Below are 27,562 nucleotides of genomic sequence, written 5' to 3'. Positions count from 1 at the left end.
GATAGAGGGGTGCTGAGGGTAGCTGCAATGTCATTGCTTTTAAATGTATTTCTAAACATAGGCTAGGGTAACTTGGCAAATTCAGTCCAAGTCTTTGAAAGGACATTCCAATCTAGTGGCTCCCATTCCAAGCACCCTTATGTAGTGAATTAAATATGCAAAATAAGATTAAATAAGTAATTTCATTACTTAAACAGATAAGATTATGATAGTTGTAATTAATTAAATATTTAATTATTTCAAAAATCAAGTTTTAAGAAAGAAAATGTTAAAGGAGTGAAGTAAAAATAAGAAATATATTGACCTTTACCGAATACATCCAACAGATTCTACATATTTTCCTATACTTCATATACTTGTATTTTATGTTTCCTTTATTCTTGTTTATGTAAAGCACTTTGAATGACCATTGTATATGAAATGTGCTAGGTGAATAAGCGTATTGTCTTAAAGCTTGTTTTGGTTTGTTTCAATTATTAATAGCCAATCCCAAGCATTAGCAATTCATATAAAGTTTCCCAGTTTAATGTGATGTGTGGGGAAAATGTAAACATCGGTGGTAAAAATACAATATAATTATTAATACATATGCGTGTATCAGAACAATTCAGGTATTTTTAAAATCCACTTACTCTCTATTGTTAAAATCCACACCAAAGCAGACCATGCAAACGACAGAAAACACATTCCATTAGTGCAGTCTCATTGCAAATTCTATATAAACACACTGACAAACACTGTGTTAAATTAACCTGAAACCATAGTAATGAAAGTTACTACTTTAGTCTATAATACAATCAATCATACATAATAACGTCCATGATGCAACACATTTGAACCTAATCCTTCATATAGAATGCTACTATTAATCCAGTCATTGGTGAGTAGATTAAGTGTGATGGAAGCAGGCATGTGGAGAAATGTGTCCTCGTTCGGGTTACCTTGCTGTGAGGATCTGCAAACATCCTGGTGAAGATCTCACATAGCCTCTTCAGCTCTACACGACTGAAACACACAAAAATATGATTAAAGGTATACGCTTGATTTTAAACCAACCTATAAAAAACAATACATGTATGGCAGACAGTTTTAACAATACTCTACAAACACTATAATTTTCTATCAAGTACTAGTGCTTATTCTTTGAGTACTAATACTTATTCATTCCATAACAGTTCTTATTTGACAGACCAGCAACTATTAAATAGACACTTGTACTTGCTCATCAAATACTAGAACCTTTTCATTAGATACAAGTAGTTATTCATTTAGTACTACTAATGCCTATTGAACAGATACTAGTAATTTTTGCATTGTGACACATAACCTTACTTTTGTTTTCTATTTTTTTCTACCTATATATAGATACTAGTAGTGAGTTAAGTACCAGTATAATATCCAAATCTAAATGGCAACAGAAAAGCGCAATTCAAATTTTACAACCTTACTTGTAACATATCTTGTACCATACAAATATGTATTGGCATCTATTGAACAGTAACTAGTAGCTAGTCAAAAAGAACTAATAAGTAGTAGTGTCTATTTTATAGACATGAGTACCTATTAATGAATGGGTATTTAATAATGGCTTTGTAACCCCAAACTGAGTGTGCCTCACATGGGTGAGTGGGCTTGACAAACCACTAGTGGACAAACCACGCTTTCATCTCTCTGACACTTTAACCGACACTTTCACCAGACACATTCTTACAAAAAAAAAAACACTATGCATTCATGAAGTGTGGTGAGTGGGCTTGACAAACCACCTGTAGAAACACTATTTTCTCTCTATAAAAAAAGCTTCAAGCACCTAATTCTCTAAACAACACTGGCAGTACTTATGTTTAATTAGCACTTCTTGAGTGTTTTGCCTCTTGTTAAATTGCTACATGCCTCCTCAATTGTAAGTCGACAAAATCGTCTGCTAAATGACTAAATATGATAAAATAGTACTGGTATCCCTTAAATATAGAAGCTTAAGAACAAATCACTAGTAGGTAATGAATAAGTACTAGCACCTAAACAACCTTCACTAGCCACTTTATTAGGTACACCTTACAAGTACAGGGTTGAACCCCCTTTTGCCTTTAGAACTGCCTTTAGCCTTCGTGCCATAGATTCAACAAGGTACTGGAAATAATCTTTAGAGATTTTGGCCATATTGACATTATAGCATCATGCAGTTACTGCAGATTTGTTGGCTGCACATCCGTTTTGCTAATCTCCCATTCCACCACATCCCAAAGGTGCTTTATTGCATTGAGCTCTAATGACTGTTAAGGCCATTTGAGTACAGTGAACTCATTGTCATGTTCAAGAAAGCAGTCTGAGATGATTCACGCTTTATGACATGGCGCATTATCCTGCTGGAATTAGCCATCAAAAGATGGGTAGACTGAAGTCATAAAGAGATGGACATGGTCATCAACAATACTCAGGCTGTGGCGTTGACACGATGCTCAATTGGTACTATTGGGCCCAGAGTGTGTCAAAAAAATATCCCCCACACCATTACACCACCACCCTAAACTGTAAATACAAGGCAGGATGGATCCATGGTGTCATGTTGTGTTTGAGTTACTTTTGCCTTTCTATCGGCTGGAACCAGTCTGTCCATTCTCCGCTGACCTCTCGCATCGACAATGCATTTGCGTCCTTTGAACTGCCGCTCACTGGATATTTTATCTATTTCCGACCATTCTCTGTAAACCCTAGCGATGGTTGTGCGTGAAAATCCCAGTAGATCAGCAATTTCTGAAATACTCAGACCATTCTGTCTGACACCAACAACCATGCCACGTTCAAAGTCCCTAAATCACTTTTATTCCCCATTCTGATTGGGGAATAAAAGTGACGACCATGTCGACATGCATAAGTGCATTAAGCTGCTGCCATACAATTGGCTGATTAGAAATTTGTGTTACCGAGCAGTTGGACAGGTGTACCTAATACATTGACAGGTGAGTGTATATTAGTACGGTTTACAAATAGAATGATTTTGATACTAGTACTTTTAAAATGGCTTGCCACAATAAATGAGCAACAAAGGAAACATTTCACCTACAGCCAGTCAAATTCCCCATTTTCTTAAAGAGAAATAAAATGATGCTAAAATAGATCTTTTGTGTTGTGCTAAACGCCCCACCTGAGAATACGCTGACTCTTCAGCAGGTTCTGCAGGCCCAGCAGGCCCTCTTTCCTCTCAGACCAGTTGGAGCTAGCGCAGTGGTTGAGCACCTCGGCCACGTCCTCTGTCTGACGCAGGTAATGAGGAATACCTCCATTACGGGAACTATAGGACCGCTCTGAGCAGGCACTGGACGCATCGCTGTTAGCATCGTCGTCAGACTCATACCTCCTTCTCAATGGCTTGCGCTGAGGAGAACAAATAGTAGGTTGAATATGCTGTTGATTATTTACAGTACATTACTGTACATAAAAATAGTGCAAGTATGATATGAAAAAGCCATGCAGCAATAAAAAATAACACTGGATTAGGTTCTTTTAAAACTAACTCTGGAACTTTGGCCTTGTACACACAGCAAATGACAAATAACTAGGTGATCAGAATTGTTTTAGATTTTACGCAGGAGTGGATTTAATAGCAACATTCACATGTCATTCATTTATTTTCTTTTCGGCTTAGTCCCTTTATTAATCTGGGGTTGCCACAGCGGAATGAACCGCCAACTTATTCAGCACATGTTTCACGCAGCGGATGCCCTTCCAGCCGCAACCTATCTCTGGGAATCATCCATACACACTCACACACTATGGACAATTTAGCCTACCCAATTCACCTGTACCGCATGTTTTGGACTGTGGAGGATTGCACTGTGGAGAACATGCAAACTCCACACAGAAACGCCACAGACCAAGAAGCACCACCTTTTGCGCCACTGTGTCGCCCATTTAGATGTCATTCCTTTAAATAATTATAGGTAACACTTCAGAAAAATGGTCCATTAGTTAATGTTAGTTACTGTATTTACTAAGTATGCATTAACCAAGCATGGGTAATATTGTACAGCATTTATTAATCATAGTTCAAAATTAACTAATGCATTATTACAATCCAAAGTTGTGCGATTAGCTATTGACTTGGGATAAAACTTGGGATTAGCTATTATGAGTAACATGAACTAACATTATTAAACTTAAACAGCATTAACTAACATTAACCAAGATTAATAAATACAGTAATAAATATTTTACTAACTGTTTATTCATGTTAGTATATATATTAACTAATGGACCATTATTTTAAAGTGTTATTTAATTATTAAGAACTATTATTGAAAAAATAAAAATAAGAAAGCAGTGACTATATTAGCTCCAGTGTGCACATGGCCATTGAGGAGTTTCTCCAGTCTCAGCACTGGAGTGTGAAGGGACAATTGAGATATGTGCTATGGCAGTCCTGAATCATTCAAATTGGTCACAGACAATTTCCAGCAACTGGCAATGCATGAACAAACACTGGAGATGCCTGTCATTAGTCCAGTGTGCGCAGATGACGCAAGTGAAGAGGTAATTACATCTACTTATGTAGCAAAGCCAACGTGTCACACTGATGCATAACATCTGCCCCGTTTACAACTTAATCCTGCTACGCTGCCACATGTGAATTAATGATCATATACATTTTCCAAGTCAATTACTGGATGATATGTAGAGATAATAAAATGAAGAGATTAATACCATTTGATGGCAAAAACAAATGTAATGAATCTTATGGTGCTTGTGCAGGAAATGATGAGACTGTGCAGATGAGATGGTCATTGGCCATATTAATGAAAGCAGCGCAAGTGTTTGTGGTGCGCAAAATGCTCTGGATATTTGCTTGACAGTCCACGATGGTGTGCAAGTCAGTTCTGATTAGTGAATAAACATGGAGGTTCAAGCAGTATATAAACAGATGCTCTACCTTATTCCTGGAGTCTCCTAACAGCTGAAGACAACCAAGAGAGGAAGAGCAAAGAGACGCAGACATTTTAAAGGGAGCAAAGTTGTTTGCAGAAAAGAAACACATCTGAAAACTGCACCCTAAATATATTGTTTAGCAGTTGATATACAAGAACAAAAAAAAAGGTTTCTCACATATAATAAAATATAATATAATATAATATAATATAATATATTATAATATAATATAATATAATATAATATAATATAATAATTGGAATGATTACAGATGTTGTGTCTGCTCATTTTAATTGACCTATTTTATATAAACAGACATTTTTAAATACTTTTAAAGATTTTTAACTACATAAATACAAGAAATAATATTTAATAATTTGTATTTATGACACTTTAAATGACACAATAATACTTAATCTAAAATCTTAATTTTTAAAATAAATGTACAGTTGAAGTCAGAATTATTAGCCCCCCTGAATTATTCGCCATCCTGTTTATTTTCCCCCAAATTTCTGTTTAACGGAGAGAAGATTTTTTCAACACATTTCTAAACATAATAGTTTTAATAACTCATTTCTAATAACTGATTTATTTAATCTTTGCCATGATGGTAGTAAATAATATTTCTCTAGATATTTTTCAAGACACTTCTATACAGCTTAAAGTGACATTTAAAGGCTTAACTAGGTTAATTAGGTTAACTAGGCAGTTCAGGGTAATAAGGCAAGTTATTGTATAATGATGGTTTGTTCTATAGAAAAATCAAAAAAATATTTAGCTTAAAGGGGCTAATAATTTTGTCTTTAAAAAAAAAACTGCTTTTATTCTAGCCGAAATTAAACAAATAAGACTTTCTCCAGAAGAAAAAAATATTGTCAGATATACTGTGAAAATTTCCTTAACTCTGTTAAACATCGTTTGGGAAATATTTAAAAAAGAAAAATAAAATCAAAGGGGGGCTAATAATTCTGACTTCAACTGTATAAGATATTTAATCCAAAACATTTAAATCTAACATATATTTACATTATATCTTCATCATAAACTAAATATAAATATAATATAATATAATATAATATAATATAATATAATATAATATAATATAATACAATATAATACAATATAATATATTGATTTATTGAAATAGTTACAGATGCGGTGTCTGCTCATTTTAATTGACATATTTTATATAAATAAATGCATATTTATACAGACTTTTAAGGTTTTCTAGCTACATAAATACAAGAAATAATATTTAATAATTTGCATTTATGATACAATTAATAACACATTGGAAAGAAACACTTAATCTAAAAAAATTCATTTTTTAGAAATATATTAGGTTTATATTTAATCCAAAACATTTAAATGCTATGTATTTTACATGATATCTTTATCATTAAATATTGACTTATATTGATTATATATAAACAATATATATAACAGAAATACAATATAAACCCACACCCAAATAAAAAATAAATAAATAAACAAATAAAATAAATATATATTAACAAAAACAAAAGCTTTTAACATTTTTAAATGTCAACTAGTTAACAGGAGAAACAAAAATTACCATCCTGCCTAATAGAGTGGCGGAACAATGACGTCAATTTGTATGCAAAAACCCAAAAGCGAGTTAGAATTTTAGCAGTTCCGGTTCCCTCGTCCCAAAGTTAATGTTTTTTTTTTTTTAAATGGGATTCGATTAAATTGCTTAAATAAGGTTTGTGGCTAACACAAACTCAATATACTTTCACGTTTTATTCTACGACATAACACCTCAGTAACATCACACTCTTAATTTTTTTCAATTGGTAACGCTTCTTCAAAAAGACGGTTAATATCATGTTGCTAAATTGGACTACAGGTGGTGTCAGAGACATTATACGTCATCAAGCTGATCTGTCTGCAATGCAGCCCGCTTGCGTTGGGCATTTGGATTTGTCTGATTTGAGTATTTTCATAAATAGTGTTATATAGTTTGTAGTATTTTTCTAATTGGGGATTCATATTGTGTGTAGATAATGGCATCACTTGTAAAGAATATTAAGACATATTAATTTGTTAATAATTTATTTTAATTAAACGGTTTTATGAAGATACAGCTTACCAGTGCAGCCCGTCTCTTCTGTACTCTCAGTAATGCAAATAAATTTGTAAAAATACATACGTTAACGATAACTGTCATCTTAACGTGATCAATCGATTGTTTTTTTTTTCTTCATCTGAACACATTTAACTATTTCATAACTGGCATATTTACACCTGTCCCTAAAATTGATAGCATATGTGGTATGGACTGCTTTTCGCTGTACTTCGTGACAAAAAAACATTTCATTTCAGTTGTCTGTTACTAAGGTAAGTGGGCTGTGTGCACGCGAGCGATTTATACATACGGTTTTAAAACTTTTAAAACAACCGTAAAGCAAAACAAAAATGTATTTCCCACATAAAAAAATCATCCAAAAGGCATGTAGATCAATACAGATGTGTTGTTGCGTATTTATTTAAAATATATATCGCGTGGATTTTAATATAATAAACCGAGAGACTAAATCTTTGTCATGAAAATAAGCTTCGTCTAAAAATAAGCTTGAAGAGCGCCCTGAAGTCAGTGTAGTCCATTTATAGCCTAATGTTAGCTTTTCGATTTTTGCGTTCGCACTGAGATCCAAAAGTGATACAAGTTATATTTTTGTGTGAGGATTCGTCGCGGGTGGACAAAACGTGTAAGTGTAATGAACTGTATTTGAATCGAGGGAAGTTTTATGCTAGCAGCCGACTTGCCTACAAGGTGACGTCATAGTTTATCCACTCTAAATGCATATAGCTAGTCCACCTCATAAAGCTCTTCCTAGTTCATAGATAATACAAGGAATCCAGATTATTACCAAAGCATCAGCCACGGCCGCCTCCACTTCTGTGCCAGTGTTCAGCACCCTCATAGCATTGACAGATGCAGAAATGCGAGCCTGATGGATCAGACCAAAGCGATCTGTGGAGTTTGATCACAAGAGCAGATTGTAAGGATGGGGAACGACGAGTGAGCACATAATACTTACCATCTAAAACACCACCATCTTAACTTCAGATCATGAATATTTTGCTTTAATCAATCAGGCTAATTTGTCAAGAGAATTAACCAAAAAAAGAAACAAGACAGTCTAATATGACAAAACACAAATCCAGTCAGGGTGAAATGTGTAATTAAAAAAATAAAAATAAAATACAATTAAATAAATCAGACAGTCCTGTAGGATCCATGCTGAGACGGATTGGAAGGTATTCATCCGAATGTTTCAGTCCGGTCCCAAACTGATGCAATTGATTGAGTAATTATCATTGTATGCGTAAATCTGGATTGTCAAACAAATTCAGTTTGGTGAAACTAAGCTGCTAAAAAATTATCCACTTCACCTTTAGGTACAGAATAAAAAATAGATATTGCTTTGACAATACAGTGACCACTTGAAAAAAAAGCACCAAATGTGTGTGAATTATAGGTATGGCAACACAACAATTAAATTCAAACCATTTAAAATAGCAAACTGAACTTTTTTTTTAATGCTCACAGCACAAAATGCCAAGCAAAATAACCTTTTTAAATTAATTACCATCAATGACACTGATGCAAATGCCATAAAAACTGATATATGAAGCAAACACACCACCAACCGAACAAATTCACAAATAATAACCTCAACTAGGATGAATGCTGATGTTTATGGTGTAAATGACCAGAAATCTTACAAATAAACAGATATTTTGTATCAAAGTCTAAAATTGAAATGAAGTGTGAAGGTTGTAGCTTGATCTGGCAACCCTAGTGTTTCAAAAAATTATTAATTAAAATTAAATTAAGTATGAAGGCATGCTGGTGATTAGCCCTGTTTTAAAGGGCCAGAGGAGGGTTCATGCAGGTCACCTGACTGGCCCACGGGTTCGGCCGTGGACAGAGCGCTGGTGGAGCGAGAGTGACGTCGAGAGGCTGCAAGGGGACAGGAAGTGGGGTGATACCCCAGGGACTGTTAGTGCTACTCTAAAACACTTAATGAAATCCGTGACAGCAACACAAAACACCCAACATGCCACAAATGGGTTAAACACACTGTAGACCTGTCAGTCAGAGAATTAACAATGAAAATGCACTGAAATGTTGAGAATTTTTTGTATTTATTAATATTTGCATTGCCTTTTATCTAAAAATTATGAAATTATATTTTAGTAAAATTAAACTACACTGTATAAAGCAATTAGTTGACAAACTAATTATACAAACTTGGCTGCACAATATATCATTTCAGCATCGATACAGCAATGTGTGAATCTGCAAGTCACATCGCAGGATATGCAATGTCAAGCTAGAACTCTACTTAATCAGCATCACAGTTCAGAACATGTGATTTGTTACGTCATCGCAAAGTTTAACCCTAAAATATAGTGAAAGATATTCATTTGGATGTGTTTTAAGACCTGTGACGATTTAAGCAAACTTAAATCAAGAAGTTATAAAGGCATATAAACCAAAATCAAATGTATTTATTTATACAATGAAGACTTTATACTAGGGATGTAACGGTATCAGAATTTCACGGTACGGTAATACCTCGGTATGAATGTCACGGTACGGTATTTATTGAATCATTTACAGGAAAAAACAAAACTTATGAAAATACTGCAAAAAAGTGCCAAAAGTGTCAATGACATACAAATTAGTCATCTATCTGTAAGCTTTGAAACAGGAACTTCAATTTTAATAACAAAAAATTATTAAACCATGTAAAAAAATAAAGTTTCAATTTAGTATTGTTGAAAACTCATGACATTCAACATTTAATCACTCACTCACTTACTTACTTAGATAGAGATGGGTTTAAAGGAAAATTATCATATAACTATAATCTGGTAAAAGCTGGTATCTCTGGGTATTTACAATGTCCCCTGCAACAGAAAAAAACCCTCTCATTTGGGACTGAGGATTCTGGGACAGAGATATGACTTGGCCCATGTTGACAGCAGTGGGTAACGTTGTGCATTGTCTTTCCCCCACTTGAGAAGACAAACCATGAGTGAGATAGAGGTCTCTTTGCGGTACAAGTCAATGTCTGCATCAATCTGAACAGTGTGCTGTGTTTCTGCAGTCCCCATGACTGCTATTAGTCGTATTCACCAACTTACAGGCACGTGCACACATAGGGCTCAACCTGTGCAGTGCACATGCCCTTTTTAGTCTTGGATAGAAAATGCCCTTCCAAATCGATCAAAAGTGCCAAAAGTACAAAAGTCATGCGACTTCGGTAATATCGAAAAAAATTAATATTGCGGTATGACGGTATTTACAATACCGTTACATCCCTACTTTATACCATGTAACTTTATCTATTATTATAAAAAGTCTTGTACCTCAATACTGTTAAGATTCCACAGAAAACCATAACATTACTTTGTATTTGTTCAATTGTATTGTACTTTATGCAGATACTCTTCTACAAAATAATCCAAATCAATGTAAAAATGTGAATTATGTCCAAATCGAGTTATTAGTGATCTTGTGAACTTATAATCATATTGCAGACAAGCTAAATATCGCAATATTAGTTTTTGTTCAATATCATGCAGCCCTACTTTGCCTGCAAATTATAAAAATTAAGTCCAAGTAACAACAGGTTTACTCACTTTTTTAATGGGAAGAAGCTAATCACTTTTTACAGTCTATTTTAATAAACATTTGTGCTTTTGCCATTTTTATTAGTATTTTTTGTTGTATTTACTGGTAATTTAATATTAAAGTTCCAATTTTACAAATTTTATCGAGGTTAGATGCCATGGTAATCTTTCTAATTTTCTTTTGAAATCAAAATATTTGTAGCAGTTACAGTTTTAGTTAACAAACCAGACCAGCTGCTTTCATTAAATATGAAACAAATCAACAAAACCCAACAAAACCTACACACTAGAAATATTTACAATCCAGAAGACCCAGACGCGAATCATTAAAGCATCTGGAGAACATATTAGTGCATGCATGCAAGCAAGCAACCAACAATTGCATGTACCATGGAATTTCATCCAGAAATCAAAGCTAAAGAGAATTGGAGGGTGAATTGTAAAGGATTGGTTGTTGTTTGGGCTCCATCAGCCACTAATGCGCTCTACTCACCCAGAGGAGTGAAGCCCCGAGCGGGGCTGGTGTCGCGGCTGCTCTCGCGACTGGTGTCACGGCTGCACCCTTGACTCATGCTGGGGCGAGGGATGCGACTGCTCCGGGCTAGCGTGCGATAGGGAGAAGTGGCAGGAAGAAGAGCTTTACCACACAGCCTGGCTGTTAGAACATAGGTTAGGGCATTAGTGAGGCCAGGGAGTCAGAGAGAGAGAGAGAGGAAAAGTGGGTTTAGGGGAAAGGTGAGGTTTGGACGGTCATTCCGGGGACATTCTGCTTTAGAAAGGTTAAACATTTAAAGCACAAGGCTTAAGCGGAACATCTGGAATTAGCTTTAAACAACATTTCAGCTTTTAACAAACATGCAGCATCAAAGGTGCACCAAGAAATTTTGTGAATTGATAGTTTACCCCAAGGGCGTAGATTTACTTTTGATAATGGTGGGCACTTATTTTCACACCAACCCCCAATTGTAAAATGTAAATGTAACTTCATGTTTAAAATGTAAAGTTACAGGAATGTCTGACAAAAAGGTAGATTAATGAAGTATTGAGTTTAGTGAGGGCTTCTTTGTGCATAATTACTTACCACCCGCATCTGAACACAATTTTGCAAGTATAATATTGCCATTTATGCACTTCAAACTAAAAGATGACTTTACATGTCCATGTTCTTTTCCTTCTCCGAGCGTGCAAACAGAACAGCACAAGTTCTATTGTGCAGTTTGAAATTAAAATTTAATAAATAAATAAATTAAATACAATTAGTAATAAAACAACATTAAATCAAGCATGTCTTGTGGTGCAAAAGTAAATTTATATGATTTTAGGAATGCAAAGTTTTGGAAAGGTGGAGGCAACTTACACAATATCCATTTTATCTTGATTGTTGTTTTCGAAAATTATTGTTTATTAATTGCACTTACATGGTTACTATTATGGTAGTAATAGTGGCGAACTTAACTTGTATCGAACTTGACTTCAAGTCACTGACACTTTGAAATGTAGCAACTTATGTCCATGTCTCATCTGAGCTTGCACAGTAAGCCTGACTGGAAAATTTTGACAAAGCATTATTTAGCATTAATTAAATTATTGGTGGGGACGATTTAATAATCTGTGGATATTGGTGGAGATGTGTCCCCTCCGTCTATGCTAATTCTATACCCTTGGTTTACACAACCATTGCAAACAAGCATGGAAAACGTATAATAGTACTTTTAGTAGCAAACTTGCATATATGAATGATTTGGGGTAATCTGAAACAGAAAACTGGAGTAACAGCTCATGAAAAGCTCAGAAAATTACATTATAAAATACTGTATATATATTTTTCAAATTGTAATATTTCAAAACATTACAATAAATCAAGTACATGCAGCTTTGATGAGACTTCAAAAACATTTTAGAAAAGCTTGCCCAAACTTCTGAATGTTAATATATTATTTTGACAATAAGTAAGTGCTTCTTTACATTTGGAGTTTGCATACAAATTGCAGCCGTCTATAATGCATGACATCATAAACAAGACGGATGATCATCAGTGCATAAATCGAGCTCTCATGAATCAACACTGACACTTTCTGACACAACGCTTTCGAAAAATGATATCCCTATCAGCGCATTTTTGCATCCCTCCATCTATGTTCACTCTGCTACAGGTGATGTGATGTATTTATTTTATTTGGTAGTTGATGTACTGCATCACAGTTTTTTTGCCTTTAAGTTAAGCTTGTCGGCAATGTGAAACTCAATTCAAAAGTTGCATCCATGTTTAGCTTAAAGCATTAATAAAACTTGTAAGGCATTCAAAAATGTAAATATCTTAAATATCCGAATGGACCTGTGCTTCTTGTTTACAGATAAATAACTTGTTGTTAAATGGCATGATCTTATTATATTTGTCTGGACATTCATTGGTCAGTTCTTTAAAATGGCAAAATGTACACAAACATTTCTCAGAAAAGGTCATAAAAGCTGAGGAGAATTGAGGAATGATCAATGGTCATCAGTCGGTCCTGTTATCATTAAACAACAAAAAGTAAATCAATCACATACAAAATGTGGCAATGAATAGCCACTAATTCAGTTTTGGCAATCAAAACACCCGCATTCACCTTTTAAACAAACGTCGCTCCTCAGTAACCCAGCAAAAAAGCCCCCTGTCTTTCTAAACTAGTCAAATCTAATGGGATTTGCACTATACAACGATCCAGCTAGTTAATGTCTTCTTTTTGTTCAAAGAAAGCTTAAAAAAACACCATGCTTACCACAATCAAGGCATAAAGCAGCAAACAATCTGCAGGTTTTACTGCATATTCCATAGAGATTTCTTAAGGGACTGTTTTAGGTCCGTTTGCGTTTTGTGATCAAGTTGTTTGATGTGTCTGCTATTTATAGGCATCCTTTGTGTTAAAGTGTTAGATGTGAATATGTGTTGCCCCTACCTATGCCCAGTCTATTGGGGCTGGTCTCACGGCTGCATCCCTGGCTTCGTGGGATTCTGGAGTACTTGTCTGAGGGAGTTGTTGGCGCAGTGGCTCTAGGAATTCTGCCATACGCATGTCCCAAAAGCTTCCCTGGTGAACTGGATCGGCTGCCGGCTGCAAGAGGGAATGAAAAGCAAGGCTGCTGTGAGTAATATGGTGGGGGATTATCTTCCAATTGCCACTGGCTGCTCTGCTCGCTGTTTTAAATGTGAAATAAAGCATAACAAAATGAAAAGATCATAAAAAAAGGGTTGTTTTAGGCACTGGAATCAACCTCTTAAATACTTAACTGCACATATGTGAACATGATAGTTACAATGTTCTTTTCCATTATTTGATGAATTTACCATTGCCTAGATAGCTAAACTTTATAACAGATAAAAATTACATTAATAATGTTACAAAAGTAATGACTTGAAAAAAAGAAAGAAAGTGAAAAGTCTATTTATAATCTTAATGGTATAACTTTTATACAAAATTTAAAGTGATAGTTCACCCAAAAATGAAATCTTTGTCATCCAAGCGTGTATATTTGCTCTTGACATTAGTGGGGACATACAGCACAAATTATTTTTCGCACTATATTTTGCAACAAATAAAGACTTTAAGCGCCTTATAATACACATAACAATTAATGAAGCATGCCCCATGCTGCAAAAGTCAATTTACATGATTTTACTGCAATCAGGCTTTAAAAAGGTGTGAATTTAGGGAAATTTAAAGAGGCATGTGACACAAATTAACTATTTTATACTATTGTTTTTCATAATCATTTAGTCCAAATCTAATCTGAATTTCGATTAATTGCATAGCCTTGGTTAATATTACTATAGTGGACTACCAGCACACTTGACTTTAAGCGACTTACACTTTTTTTTGAAATACATCCAAACATAACTACAGCTGTCAGTCACTTGACAGCAGAAAAAGGCCCAGCCAATTTAGATTAGATTAGATTAAACTTTATTGTCATTACACATGTACAAGTACAATGCAACGAAATGCAGTTTAGGTCTAACCAGCAGTGCAATAGCAGCAAGTGCAGGATACAGGAATAAGTTATAAAGTGCAGTTATAGAAAACTATGGTGATATTTACAGATGGATGTACTATGAACATTATATACAGGTTGGATAAGCTATGAACAGATTGACAATATATGAATATATGTGCAGGTTGCTATTACACTGTAATCACACTGTCCCTATGTTTTTTGGGGGAGGGAGGACCCAAGAAGGGAACATAATTGAAACCTTTCTTCACATCCAGGTTTACTAAGGGTTAATGGAGGATTATTTTACATTGAAGGTGATTAAATTATTGGTGGCGATTGGTGGATATTAGCAATTGGTGGATATTGATATCAGTCCATTCCAATGCCATGCCCTTGCTGTCAATCATTCAATCAACCTTTCCTCCCTTGTTCAACGCCTATTTGAGTTTCTTTCTTCTTTTTAACCCACAAAAAATATATATATTTTGAAGAAGGATGGTTGACGCTTTTGTCCATTGACTTCCATGGTGATATTTTTTATACCAAGGAAGTCAGTGGGTGCAATTAATCAGCATTTTTAAAAATATCCCATTTTTAAAGGCTCATAAATACTTAAAACCACACGAGGAAAAGTAAATAGGTGAGGTAATTTTCAGTTTTGGGTGAACTATCCCTTTTAAATTATGACAAAAAATAAATGAACAACAAAAATAAATAAATGAATGAATAAATAAATAAATAACATTAGCATATTATTGTATTTTTAAGTCAGTGTCCTAACCAGACTTTTAAAAAAAATGTAAATTAACATATTTTATGAATAACTTTTTTTTATTATAAATTTGAGAACAGATTTTTACTTTCAGTCCTTTTAAGCCAAGAAAATAACATAAAATAGAAAAAAAACATTAATTAAATGTTATTAAATATTAATAAAATGCTTAAAATATGAACTAATCAAAATAAATCCCACAATAGTGCAAGAAGTAAAACTTATATATTTCTTTGTTTGCTACAAGCCCTCCTTTATTCAAACGACCTATTTGTAAAGTTAAGTTTAGAGGATCAAAATCAATGAAACATGTATATGTAAAATGTATGAAGAAGAGAGCTAAACTCTCTAATGAAATACAGACAGAAGCAGACAGACACGGTAAACTTGGATCCAAGGTCTTTTTGAGCTGCAGGGAAAACAGACTAATCTTCACATTCACAGTAAGGTTGCATAATACAAGCGACACATCTATAAACATACGCAGACAGACATCAAAGCAAAAATAAAATAATCTATCATAACTCCTGACCTCTATTTGAAACAAAAAAGCTATGATTAATCTAGAACAGGACATGCAACATGATGGTAGAGATGTGACTCATGCAGGGTTCATCTGGAAGGTATTAAAGCAGCTTTATTCTGATGAACAGGAGATCTTACCACTAGTTGTGTTAGCTGATCTGGATCCTTGTGTATGGAGGCGAGGCAACGGACAGGTGAAAAGTAGCCAGTTACAAAAGACGCTTGATGTGACGCATGGTTACTCAGCATGCATCAGGCAAGATGTTGTTTAATCGTGCTCTAGCAACTTAAATCTACACATTTAATGCCAACAAGTGCATGTCATTTTGGAATAAACTCCATGTTCAGCAGGATGCCAACTGGGTTGTGAAAACATTAAATGTGAAGTCAACAGAAAAAAAAGAAAGATGACAGTAGTGCCAAACAAATGTATTTGAGGTTAATGTATGAAAGTAATTGGCAGCCTATTATTGTGCAATTTATCACCCACATTTATTTAGATACAAATTAGGCAATATTTTGAATTGAATAGATAATCAAATTACCCACTCTCTCAATAATCAAAGTGACCAAAAAATGTCTAACTTAAATTTGGTTGAAACCTGAATAACCTAATAAGTTAAAGTAACAAATACATATGTTTTCATTACTTTGTCAACCCATCCATCCATCCATCCATCCATCCATCCATCCATATCTACTGTATATGCATCTATCTAGATTTATATCCATCAATCTATCTAGATCTACACCCATTCATCTCAAGCTATATCCATCTAAAGGCTGATTTATACTTCTGCGTCAAACGCCGGCGTATGCTACGACGCTGACGCATAGCCCTTCGCCGTGGCCGTCGGCGTCGCTGACGTGCACCTCTCAAAAAATGTAACTACACGTCGCAACAATGGGTAGCGCAAGCTCTGTGATTGGTCGGCTTGGTAGCGCTGACGAGTCTGGGCGGGACCGAGAGCCGCGCGAATGGCGCGAGCGATTGTTTACAAGTGTGGAGTGCCGTCAAGGAGCTCCTGATGGAAAGTTTTCTTTTGTGTTTACCTCATAGTTAAAGTTGTTGCACGTCCGCCGGTTCCTGCCACAAAATGAGCGAGTTTGAGTCACTTATACAACCAAGAAGTGTTCAGGAAACGCAAAACAGAAGCGAAGAAACTCGACACAGAGGAACATTTACACCTCACTGCCAACTAGTGTTTCGGAAGTGTTAATGCAGACCAACAGCGACAGCGCGCAGAAGTATAAATGCACAGCTGTGTGCGTTGCCTGCGCCGTGAGTTACGCCGGTCACTTGACGCAGAAGTATAAACCAGGCTTAACTAGTGTATCCATCCATCCATCCATCCATCTCCTTATTCATCCATTTCTATAGCAATCCATCCATCTGTATAACCATCCATCCATCTTGATCTATCTATCTATCTATCTATCTATCTATCTATCTATCTATCTATCTATCTATCTATCTATCTATCTATCTATCTATCTATCTATCTATCTATCTATCTTTATAACCATCCATCCATCTCTATAACCATCCATCCATCCCTCCCTATATCCATCCAACTCTATATCCATCCATCCATCCATCTATCTATCTACCTATCTATCCATCTCTATATGCATCCATCTACCCACCCACCCATCCAACTGTCCATCCATCCATCCATCCATCCATCTACCCACTCATCCACCCATGTTATCGCAATTAAAAAGTTTGCAAGCTTAATTATTATTTTAATGCAACATATAAAACAATTGATCAGGGTTATTTGATGAACTGATAGAGTGATATGAGAGACGTGAAACTAGCATAGTTGTATTGGTTTTCTGGTTCATACAGAAATTTAAATATACATTTTTGTTATATAAAAATAATCTTCATGACAGTAGATTGTTATGAAAGTAACCAGAATAAAAATGATTTCAGAGAGCCATCTAATAATGGTTGCAAATGTTAACAACTAATATTAACACTGTATAAAACATAAAAATATTTATAAGTATAACCATGGTAGTTTATAAACTATACCATGTTTTAGCTCAGGGGGAAAATAAAGAAAGCATACAGCTGAAATCTTTCACTGGATGTAACATTAACGGATGTCATCAAAGCCCTACACAGACACTTACGCTGGGACTGAGACACGACTTTAGCTCTGCTTCGGCCACGGCTGTCTGTCACAGTGCTGTTGGCGCTTACCGCACTCCCTGAGCTCTGCCTTCTGGTCCGAACACGACCTGTAGGTGAAAAACAGCATGAGCAAAAGATATTTGTGAAACAGAAACCTGAGAGGAAAGAGATTTAAAGTGACTGATACATAGAGACAGACTCAAAGGTTTTACCAACAACAATTAAAGGACAGGAATACTGAGGACAAACAAAAAGATTTCCCTAATGAAAACAATCCAAATAGTCTGACCAATAGGTGACTTGCTCGACTTGTTTTTATTTTACTTATCTATTTGGAAAGCTATGAATTGTTTTGTTCAGCACAGACAATTTAAACTGATCAAATGTGCACTGAAAGGTACGTAGATAGAATTTTTAGAAAGAATTGATTTCATAATGCAGTGAAATAAACATGAGCTCAAAAAATACTTGTAAAATGTAGTTCTATGAATCAAATGATCAAAAAATAAAATCAAATGAACATTAAAGGATTAATGGCTGCTACAAATCTAACATTGCAAGCACTAGAATAATTTACTGTTTTAATACATTAAACAGAAAAGAGTTATTTTAAAGTGCAATCATTTAACACAAAATTATTATTTATTTAAATTTTAATTACATTAAATTTTTTTTATCAAACAAAATTAAGTTTTGATGGACTGATAATTACTATTGATTTCCTATACAATACACTACCTGACAAAAGTCTTGTTAACTATGCAGTTTTTAGGAACAACAAATAATAACTTGACTTCTAGTTGATCATTTGGTCTCAAAAGTGGCTTATATGAAAGGCAAAGGAAATAAAATGTGATCATGCCTTGATTTTTAATTATTTAATTTGGACAGTAAGGTCTGACTTTGCTTAGACAAAAGTCTTGTCACCTAACAGAAATAATGTACAGTATAAAATATAAAGTCATGGTGCAGTGGAAAAAGAGATAAAGAATTAATATCGTGCATGACTCCTATGAGCTTGCACCAGTCAACTGCAATGGCAAAGAAAGCATTCTTGCAGAGCTCATCAAGATTCTGTGTGTTCATCTTCAATGCCTCCTCTATCTTACCCCTGACATGCTCAATAATGTTCATGTCTGGTGACTACACTGGCCAATCCTGGAGCACCTTGAGTTTCTTTGCTTTCAGGAACTATGATGTGGAGGCTGCTAAAGAATTTGCCCTCTCCTGTAGTTTGTAATGTAATGGCCAGCAAAAATGTCTTGATACCTCAGGCTGGTGATGTTGCCATCCACTCTGCAGATCTCTCACAGGCCCCCATACTGAATGTAACCCCAAACCATGATTTTTCCTTCACCAAAGTTTACTGATTTCCATGAGAATCTTGGGTCCATGCATGTTCCAATAGGTCTTCTGCAGTATTTTTGATGATTGGCATGCAGTTCAACAGATGATTCATCGGAAAAATCTACCTTCTGCCATTTTTCCAAATGATCAACTAGAAGTTATTACTAGTTGCTCTTACAAGTGGGATCGACAAGACTTTTGTAAGGTTGTTTGTATATATACACATTATCTTACTGGTCACAAAGTGTAGGTGTAAACATAAAAGTTTTAATATTGTATGTTTTATGCTACCCAAACACGATAAACTGAACAAATACCACACTTTCCTAAACATTTATGCAATGATTTTCAATCACTTTTCTTAAGACAAGTGACATAACACATGTGCCACACAACTGACACAGACAATATTAAAGGGATAGTACACCCAAAAAGTGGTTCTAAACGTTTATGAATTTCTTTCTTCTGTTAAACACAAACTATAAAAGTCAATAGTTACAGGTTTCAAACATTCTTCAAAATATCTTCTTTTGTGTTTAACAGAACAGAAAAAAATCTAAGTGGTTTGGAACAAGTAACAGGTGTGTAAACGACGGCTGAAAGGAACTATCCCTTTGATTGAACATTTCTATTTTTTCTGAACTACTGTTATTTTCAGTTGTGGAGGGGGATAATATGTCATGCAAACAGGTCATGCAGACCACTAAAATAATCAAATCTCCAGGTGTACAGTTGTTAATTGACAAAGTAGACAAAGTAACTTTGCTTGAATCCCTCCGACAACACAGAGGGTGGACATTCACACACACACATACATACATACATACATACACATACATCTTACCATCTATTTTACCAGGAGCACCATCTTTGGGGCAAAAAGCACAAAAACAAAAGCAGGGGAGGAGTGCAGGGTGGAGGAGAGGAGAGGCATAAGAGGCAGAGGTTAGAGTCAGTTAAGCCCATGGAAGCGTGGAAGACAGGGATCTGCTCAGAAACAGGCCTTGCATGGAAGCACACGGGAGCTACAGTGAGTTTGACTGCAAGTAAGGAAATAAAATCTCTTTGATCATTTATAATGAATCATGGGATTAGGGGGGAAAGAGAAAAGATTATACAGACAAAAGTAACAGGGTGTTACTGGTCAAATGTTAGGTGTCGAGTTCTGCTTGGTGCATAAAGAAACAATTAAGAAAGTATATTTTCCTGGGATGAATAAATAATAAACATATATTGTGAGAACTGACGAGTTAAAAAATATCTTCAACAAGCTCTGAGAAAACCAAAAGATAAATGAAGAGATAAGCCACAAAAAATGTGTTTTATAGTGATAAAACTGTACTGAACTGTAATGTAAAATGTTTAGTTTAAAAGCTTAAGCTTTTATAAAAAGGTGAGGATTTTACATTTTTTTCAGATGGTATTGTTTTTGTTAATATAAGTACATTTAAATCTGGGTCACAACTCATTATCCTGTTACTTAAGCTACTGTCAAATAAGCATTTCAGAGACAAAAATTTTAAAATGATTAATATCACATGGCAGAACGCAGCTAAACGATTAATCATGACTAATCAAATACAAAATAAAATAAGTTTTCATTTACATAATTTTGTGTGTACTGTGTATATTAGTATTATATATAAATAATATAAAAAATTATATAAAAATGTTTATTTTATGAAATAAAATACATATATAAAATGCATATATTATATATTAAATATATTCACATAAAATCTAAAATTATATACAAATAATGTAAAAATGTTTTTATTTTAAAAAATATACACATGTATGTGCTTACGTTTATATATACAAAGTAGAAATACGCAGTACACACACATTTATTATGTAAATACAAACTTTGATTTTGTAAATGATCAGTCGTGATTAGTAACAGACGGAATCTGTGAATTTTTTTTGCTTTTCTGCAGATCTTTGCAAAATGTTTTTGTGAGTATATTAACTAAAAACGTAACTTTTTAACTTTAAGGTTTCTAGTGCAAATCCAGATAGAACCATTTTTTTGGAAAACAAAGTAAGCCTCTCATATAACAGCACATATCTACCAAAAGACAGAAAACATTACTTTACTAACTGTATTGAACATAAATCACATAAACATTTGGATATTATTTAATAGTTTATAATTATAGTATATACACACATTTACATAAGTAAATTAAGAGACTCATAGACGGGCTAAAAGGGTGCAGATTTCGTGTGGGCCAAGTCGGGTATTGTTGCCACCAGATCCACCAGATCCAGTGGTCTCAAATCTCTGATTAGAGGCTAATCCAATTTTCCTCGGAAATCAGATATTAATTCTCTCTTAAAATAACTAAAGTCTTTTTGAAAAAAAAAAAGCTAAAGGCAAAACAAATCTGTTTTAGAAGATCCGTGGCACACACTTATCGTTTGTTCCTCATCACAGAGCAGCTTAATAGCATCTTTGGTGCCCATCAGTTTTATTAATGGGCCGCTGCAGCCATAAAAGCCACTGATTTTCATGGCTATTTTATTAAAATTCCTAATTAAGGATGAAAGAGGGGAAAAGATAGATGAAGTGTGCTGAGGTCTCACCCAGAGAGGCATAGGAGCCTGGCGGCAGGGCTGCAGCTGCGCTGAAAGGGGATGGCGAGGTTGCGGTGGACATGCGAGATTTGGCACTGGAGGCTGCGTTCACGTCAATGTCACTGCGAGAGCGCTGGAGGGAACCAGACGATGAGGACACCCGAGAGCCGATCACTTTACCTAAGACGGGTGACAAAATAAAGTCAAGTAGAATTTTATTTATTCCGCTAGATAAAGGGGTCGCTCCTCAAAATAATATTCTGATCAGGTGACTGTGCAGGCCATGGAAGATGTTCAACTTCACTTTCATGTTCATCAAATCACATACAAATTAGACAGTGTTACAGTTTCATCGTCAAACCTCTGTAAATATATGTTGTAAGTCTTGTCTATATTGGATGTCTTTTCCTTTATTTTATATACTTTATTTTTATTTTCACCTTTATCTTTCATTTTAAATTGATCTTTTTTTATCTATTTTTAAGTAGCACCTGTAACAAAAGCAATTTCCAACTGGGATTAATAAAGTATTGTGATGTATAAACATTCAGTGGATAAAAGGGGATCTCGCAGGACCACGGTGCTACATAAATAAACATATTCATAAATACAAAAATAACACTGGACGCAAGCGGTGACCTAACTTTACATATACTATAAATACTTAACTATACACATAACCTAAGACAGACTGTACAAGTACTTTTACATAAGATATAAACAACATTGTGCAAAAGAGGCATTTAGGAGACGCAGATATGCATTTTTATTTAGCTTAACAAGCTAAACAAATAAGAAAAACAAAACAAAACAAACAAACAAACAAAAATTGCCAGGTTTTACTTACTTCTTGTAACAGGGCCGCCAATGACCGTCTTTACTGACAGCGGTCGACTGGAAAAAGACAAAAAACTATTTCAGCAACAGCAGTGAACTTATCAAATAGTGAATAAAAGAGAAATTTAATTCATTAGTTATTAGTAGTTCATTGACAATTTTGTTTTTCATATTTTGGTTGTAGCAGAATTTTAACTAAAACAGCAACATTGTTTTTTTATTCAATGAATTTATTTTCTTCTAAACAACAATACAGAGGAATAAACAATGTTACTTTAATAGTTAAAGGTTTGATAAAAAACATAAATTCTTTTAGTGAACATTTTATGTCATCTCAGTTCTGAAAAAAAAAAAATCACTGAAAGAAACTGACTCAAAGGTTAACTAAACTCAACAGCTAATATACTGCAAAACAAGTATTAAATAAAAGAGCGCAATTTAACACTTGAACACTTGATTCCTTCGTTGCAACTGTGTAAAATTTACAAGCCGACTTGGAGTAAAAAATTAGGGGTGTCAAAATTAATTGTTTCTTCAATGCATTATGATGCAGACGCGAACAATTCAGTAAAGGGTCAGTAATAATCATAACCAATTATTATGTACTGACGTCATTTATCACATATGCAATATAAGGCGGTTACTATGGTTATGGAGGTAAATACGAGTTATTAATTGATGATGATTCACCGCTTATGAGTTTGCTGGACAGTTTTTCACTGACAAGGAAGTACATCAGAACCCAGCTATGGAGAAAAGAAAGCTAAACTCTCTCTCTCTCTGTGGCTTAGGTATGTTTGTGAGGTAACGTTTTATCTCCTCTCTCGGCTGTTACAACAATATCGTTACTTGTGGATCTTGACACGAGCCTGTCTGCAGAGTGAGTCGCCACCGAGTCGCCGTTTATAATAGATCAGCTGATAGACACGGCCATTTAACATCAGTGTCTGTGTCACTGTTTGCTGAACACTGCCAGAGCCACATTAACTGTTAGAGCCAATTGCAGCCTTTTCTGTTGAGTGCGTGACCAATCATAGGCGTTTAAGAACGGTCAATGCTCAAAAGGTAAGCTGGATAACATTTACATCAGTTACATTTCTATAAATGTTCATGTTATTCATTATATATGTGTGTGTACTTAAGTTTTGTTTGATACAATAGAGTGTTTTCAAAAAGAGTATTTTCTTTGAGCAGGTAAAAGCAAAGGTACAGTACATATATCTGACTGATTGTAAAGGACATAATATGCAATATTTTGCAATATATTACTAATACTATATAAATATATTTAAAGATTTTAATACAAGAATTATTGTGTTGCTAAGTAAAATATCCATTTGTTAATGCACCATGATGCACCAACATATCAAACTAAACCAAATCGATGGCATGATAATTGTAACTGAATCGTGAAAACAGTGTAGGTTCACACCCCTAGTGAAAATTGTTTTTTTAGTATAAAAACTACACCAAATTATTTGTTAAAAGTAAAAAAAAGAAATTCTGATTTTTTTTACTTTCTCTTTTTTTCTTACTCTAATATTTCTATTATTTTTAGACAATGAAAAGAAGTGAAACTTACCCAAACACAACTAAATAGTGTTAAAACTACACTCAGAATATTCACATTCCATTCACATGTATTAGAGGCAGCAAATGTAAACTAATATGTTTTTTTCCATTTATAAATCATGTTAAAATTACAAAATTGACATACCTTTTTTACCCATTTTTGTAATTAATCCAAAGCACTGTTTATTAGTGTACAAAATCCAACAGCATATTGTGATCATTAGAGCTGTCACTCATCACACTGATGCTAATGCAAGATGATCTCACTGCCTCGCAACAACAACATACTGTGATCAGATGAGATCATTGCTTCATATCCAGCAGACTCCACATGTAAAGATGCACAATCATCAATCTGTGTGTGTGCTAAAACAGCCAGCTGGCAAATATTGCACCAGCTTCAAACACAGACAGCAAGAGCTCACAGTTTTTGATGGTTTCAGTTGGCAAACACCATAGAGACCATGTTAAAAAAGAAAAATCCCAAAAATTATACACTTTAAATAAAAAAAGTAGTTATTTTCAAATTAAAAGTTGGCGTAGCTTGATATTTAGAGGTGCTTTCTGTTTATTTATGCATTTTGCATTACCGGAGCTTGATCTCTTCCATGACTGTTTACAGTGTGAATAATAATACATTGGAGAATATATAAATACAAAATATATAAATATACATTTAAAGTCTAGCATTTAAAAGATTGTCGTCGGTCAGATTTACATTGTTTAAGGAAGTCTCTTTAGCTGGCCAAGGCTGTATTTATTTAACTATTATAACAACTAAATAAGCATTTTATATTTGGATATATTTTATATACAGTTTATTCCTGTGCAAAGCTAAATTGTCTTAAATTTCACATAATCCTTATCCAGAAATCATCCTACTATGATGATCCGGTATTTAAAGAAACAGCACTTATTATTACAATCAATGTTTGACAATTAATCTGCAACTTTTAGGCTGCATTTACACTCTCATGTGGCACAGATCTTATATGGCCCATGTACCTGTAAGCAGGAACAAAAAAAAAAAAATCACATGGATTCCGATTTACTCAATTTAGATTCAGGCCTTGTTCATATGTGGAAACTTATTCGATATGAATCAGATCTGTGTTCTCGTGTCTGCAGTGTAAGCAGGTAGATTGGGTTTTCACCTGTCAATGCGAGCTGTGCGTGATTACAAACCCTAGTGAATGATGTCAACTCTGACACTTGAATTTCAGCACAGACTTCAGCAGAGTCGCAAACCTTAAACCTCATATACTAGAACAAAAAAACTATAGTGTACAAAAAGTTAGTAGAACAAGTATTTAAGCATGTTAACGAGGGGCAACGTCTGCAACGTAAACAAAACTAAAATTGTTTCATAAATCATGTTAATACATCATGCCATGCTAATGACATTAAGATATCTACTGGTTTAAAAAAGCCTAGATTAAAAGCCAAATAAATTTTTTTCCGCCATAAACTGTTGTAAAAGAACTTGTCAAAAAGAATTTGAAAAAAGGAAACTCTCCGAACAGATTAAATACAGGAATGGAGAAAAGAGCGCTCTTTAATTATCAGCTGTCAGCCAGCGCCCGCTCTTATTTTTCTGGTCATTGCGTCTTTGCCGTGTCTAGTGTAAATGCAGACAATCGCATACGAGTCACGTTTAAAACATGATGTAAGCGGGTCGTTAAAAAAAATCAGATATAGTCACAAAATCGGATTTGACCATCAAGATGTGGAGTGTAAATGCAGCCTTAGATGAAACTGTGACACCTTTTTTACATGATTCTGTGATTAATTAAGTCTAAAATAGCAGTTATTAATTAAACAATAAATCTTGTTTAACGTAATGAATGAGTTTACTGTCCATTTTGATTAAACAAATACATCATGACAAACTTTAATCTAATCACAGAAAGTAATTAACAAATAACTAAATGAAATTTTACCAAGCTGAAATATATGAAATAAATATTAATTTTTTTTTTTTTAAGGTAAGTGGCTGCAAAAAAAACTTATAGACCATTTTGAGGGATGTAAACAATAAGAATGGTCCTAATGTATCTTCGGTTTTACATTTTTAATTTCCATAGCTTCAGAGAATCCAAAAAATCCCTATTTAACATGAAAACAGCATTGAATTGCCTCTTGTTAGTTATAAAATAGTATGATGACAAGCAGGAAATGTTCAAGGGTGAATGACATCACCACATTGAAATGGTCCATATGGGCTGAATATAAACAAACTAATTAAGTTGAACATTACCATAATTAATTAGCATGTTTAAAAAAATAAGCCCGTATAAATTGTTTGCAACTACTTACCTTAAATAAATTGACAATCCAATGCATCATTTTTTTCAATGTGTGTGTGTATGTGTGTGTGTGTGTGTGTGCATGGGTGTTTGAAAATCAAAAACGCAAATGCATGAATATAACATCTACATGATTGCTAAAGATGCATCAACAAATGCCAGGTGGTAAGATTTTCTCACTTGAGGCTCTCCTGTGAGCTTGAGGAGGAGCGGTCCGACTGCGGTAGAGACACTATACTGTCCGAACTCTTCAGGTGAGACTGGAGGGCCTTCTGATAGGTCGACTCCAACGCCTGAAACAGGTGCTCCGCCTCCCGACTGAAATGGCCATGGAATCCCCAATAACACCTAGAAAACAAATAGACAACTCTTACACAAAAGCCGAAAAATGACCAAAACGTAAACAAATGTGAAATGAATAATCATCTATCTATCTATCTATCTATCTATCTATCTATCTATCTATCTATCTATCTATCTATCTATCTATCTATCTATCTATCTATCGATCGATCGATCGATCGATCGATCGATCGATCGATCTATCTATCTATCGATCTATCTATCTATCTATCTATCTATCTATCTATCTATCTATCTATCTATCTATCTATCTATCTATCTATCTATATATATATGCATGAATAAATGCATGAAGGTCTCAAAATACTGTTAGTTTAATATCTAACCAAAGACCAATAATACATTTAATAATAAATATATTTAATAATAAATGTATGAATCTCCATAAGTTGGTGCTTTATTCCACTGTGGTGACCCCTGATTAATAAAGGGACTATGCCGAAAAGAAAATTAATGAACAAATATTTAATAGTAAATGCATAAACCTCCCAATATACTGTTAATTTAATGTCTAACCAAAAACCAATAATATATTTTATAATAAATATATCT

General features: G+C 34.3%; 1 protein-coding gene across 25 annotated transcripts in view; it reads right to left on the bottom strand.

The window, feature by feature from the left end:
- clasp1a (cytoplasmic linker associated protein 1a) overlaps positions 1-27,562 on the bottom strand; it is a 127,986-nt gene that overhangs the window by 22,347 nt on the left and 78,077 nt on the right. For 5 of the 25 annotated variants that reach the window (XM_068223402.1, XM_068223403.1, XM_068223404.1 and 2 more), the window contains exons 17-29: positions 26,828-26,995; positions 22,780-22,826; positions 21,942-22,112; positions 20,200-20,223; positions 18,008-18,115; positions 16,004-16,030; positions 13,533-13,688; positions 11,087-11,248; positions 8,852-8,914; positions 7,818-7,921; positions 4,928-4,951; positions 3,146-3,375; positions 942-1,005 (exon numbers count right to left, since the gene is read on the bottom strand). In XM_068223402.1, the coding sequence (XP_068079503.1) occupies positions 942-1,005; positions 3,146-3,375; positions 4,928-4,951; positions 7,818-7,921; positions 8,852-8,914; positions 11,087-11,248; positions 13,533-13,688; positions 16,004-16,030; positions 18,008-18,115; positions 20,200-20,223; positions 21,942-22,112; positions 22,780-22,826; positions 26,828-26,995 (1,348 nt within the window). Of the gene's footprint in view, positions 1-632; positions 636-941; positions 1,006-3,145; positions 3,376-4,927; positions 4,952-6,618; positions 7,922-8,002; positions 8,915-11,086; positions 11,249-13,532; positions 13,689-16,003; positions 16,031-18,007; positions 18,116-20,199; positions 20,224-21,941; positions 22,113-22,779; positions 22,827-26,827; positions 26,996-27,562 lie in introns of those variants that run through there. The other 20 variants (XM_068223410.1, XM_068223417.1, XM_068223413.1 and 17 more) reach the window with 13 other exon arrangements.

Source organism: Danio rerio, chromosome 9 (assembly GCF_049306965.1).
Source record: "Danio rerio strain Tuebingen ecotype United States chromosome 9, GRCz12tu, whole genome shotgun sequence".
Taxonomy (NCBI): domain Eukaryota; kingdom Metazoa; phylum Chordata; class Actinopteri; order Cypriniformes; family Danionidae; genus Danio; species Danio rerio.
This window is presented reverse-complemented; position numbering and strand designations above follow the sequence as displayed.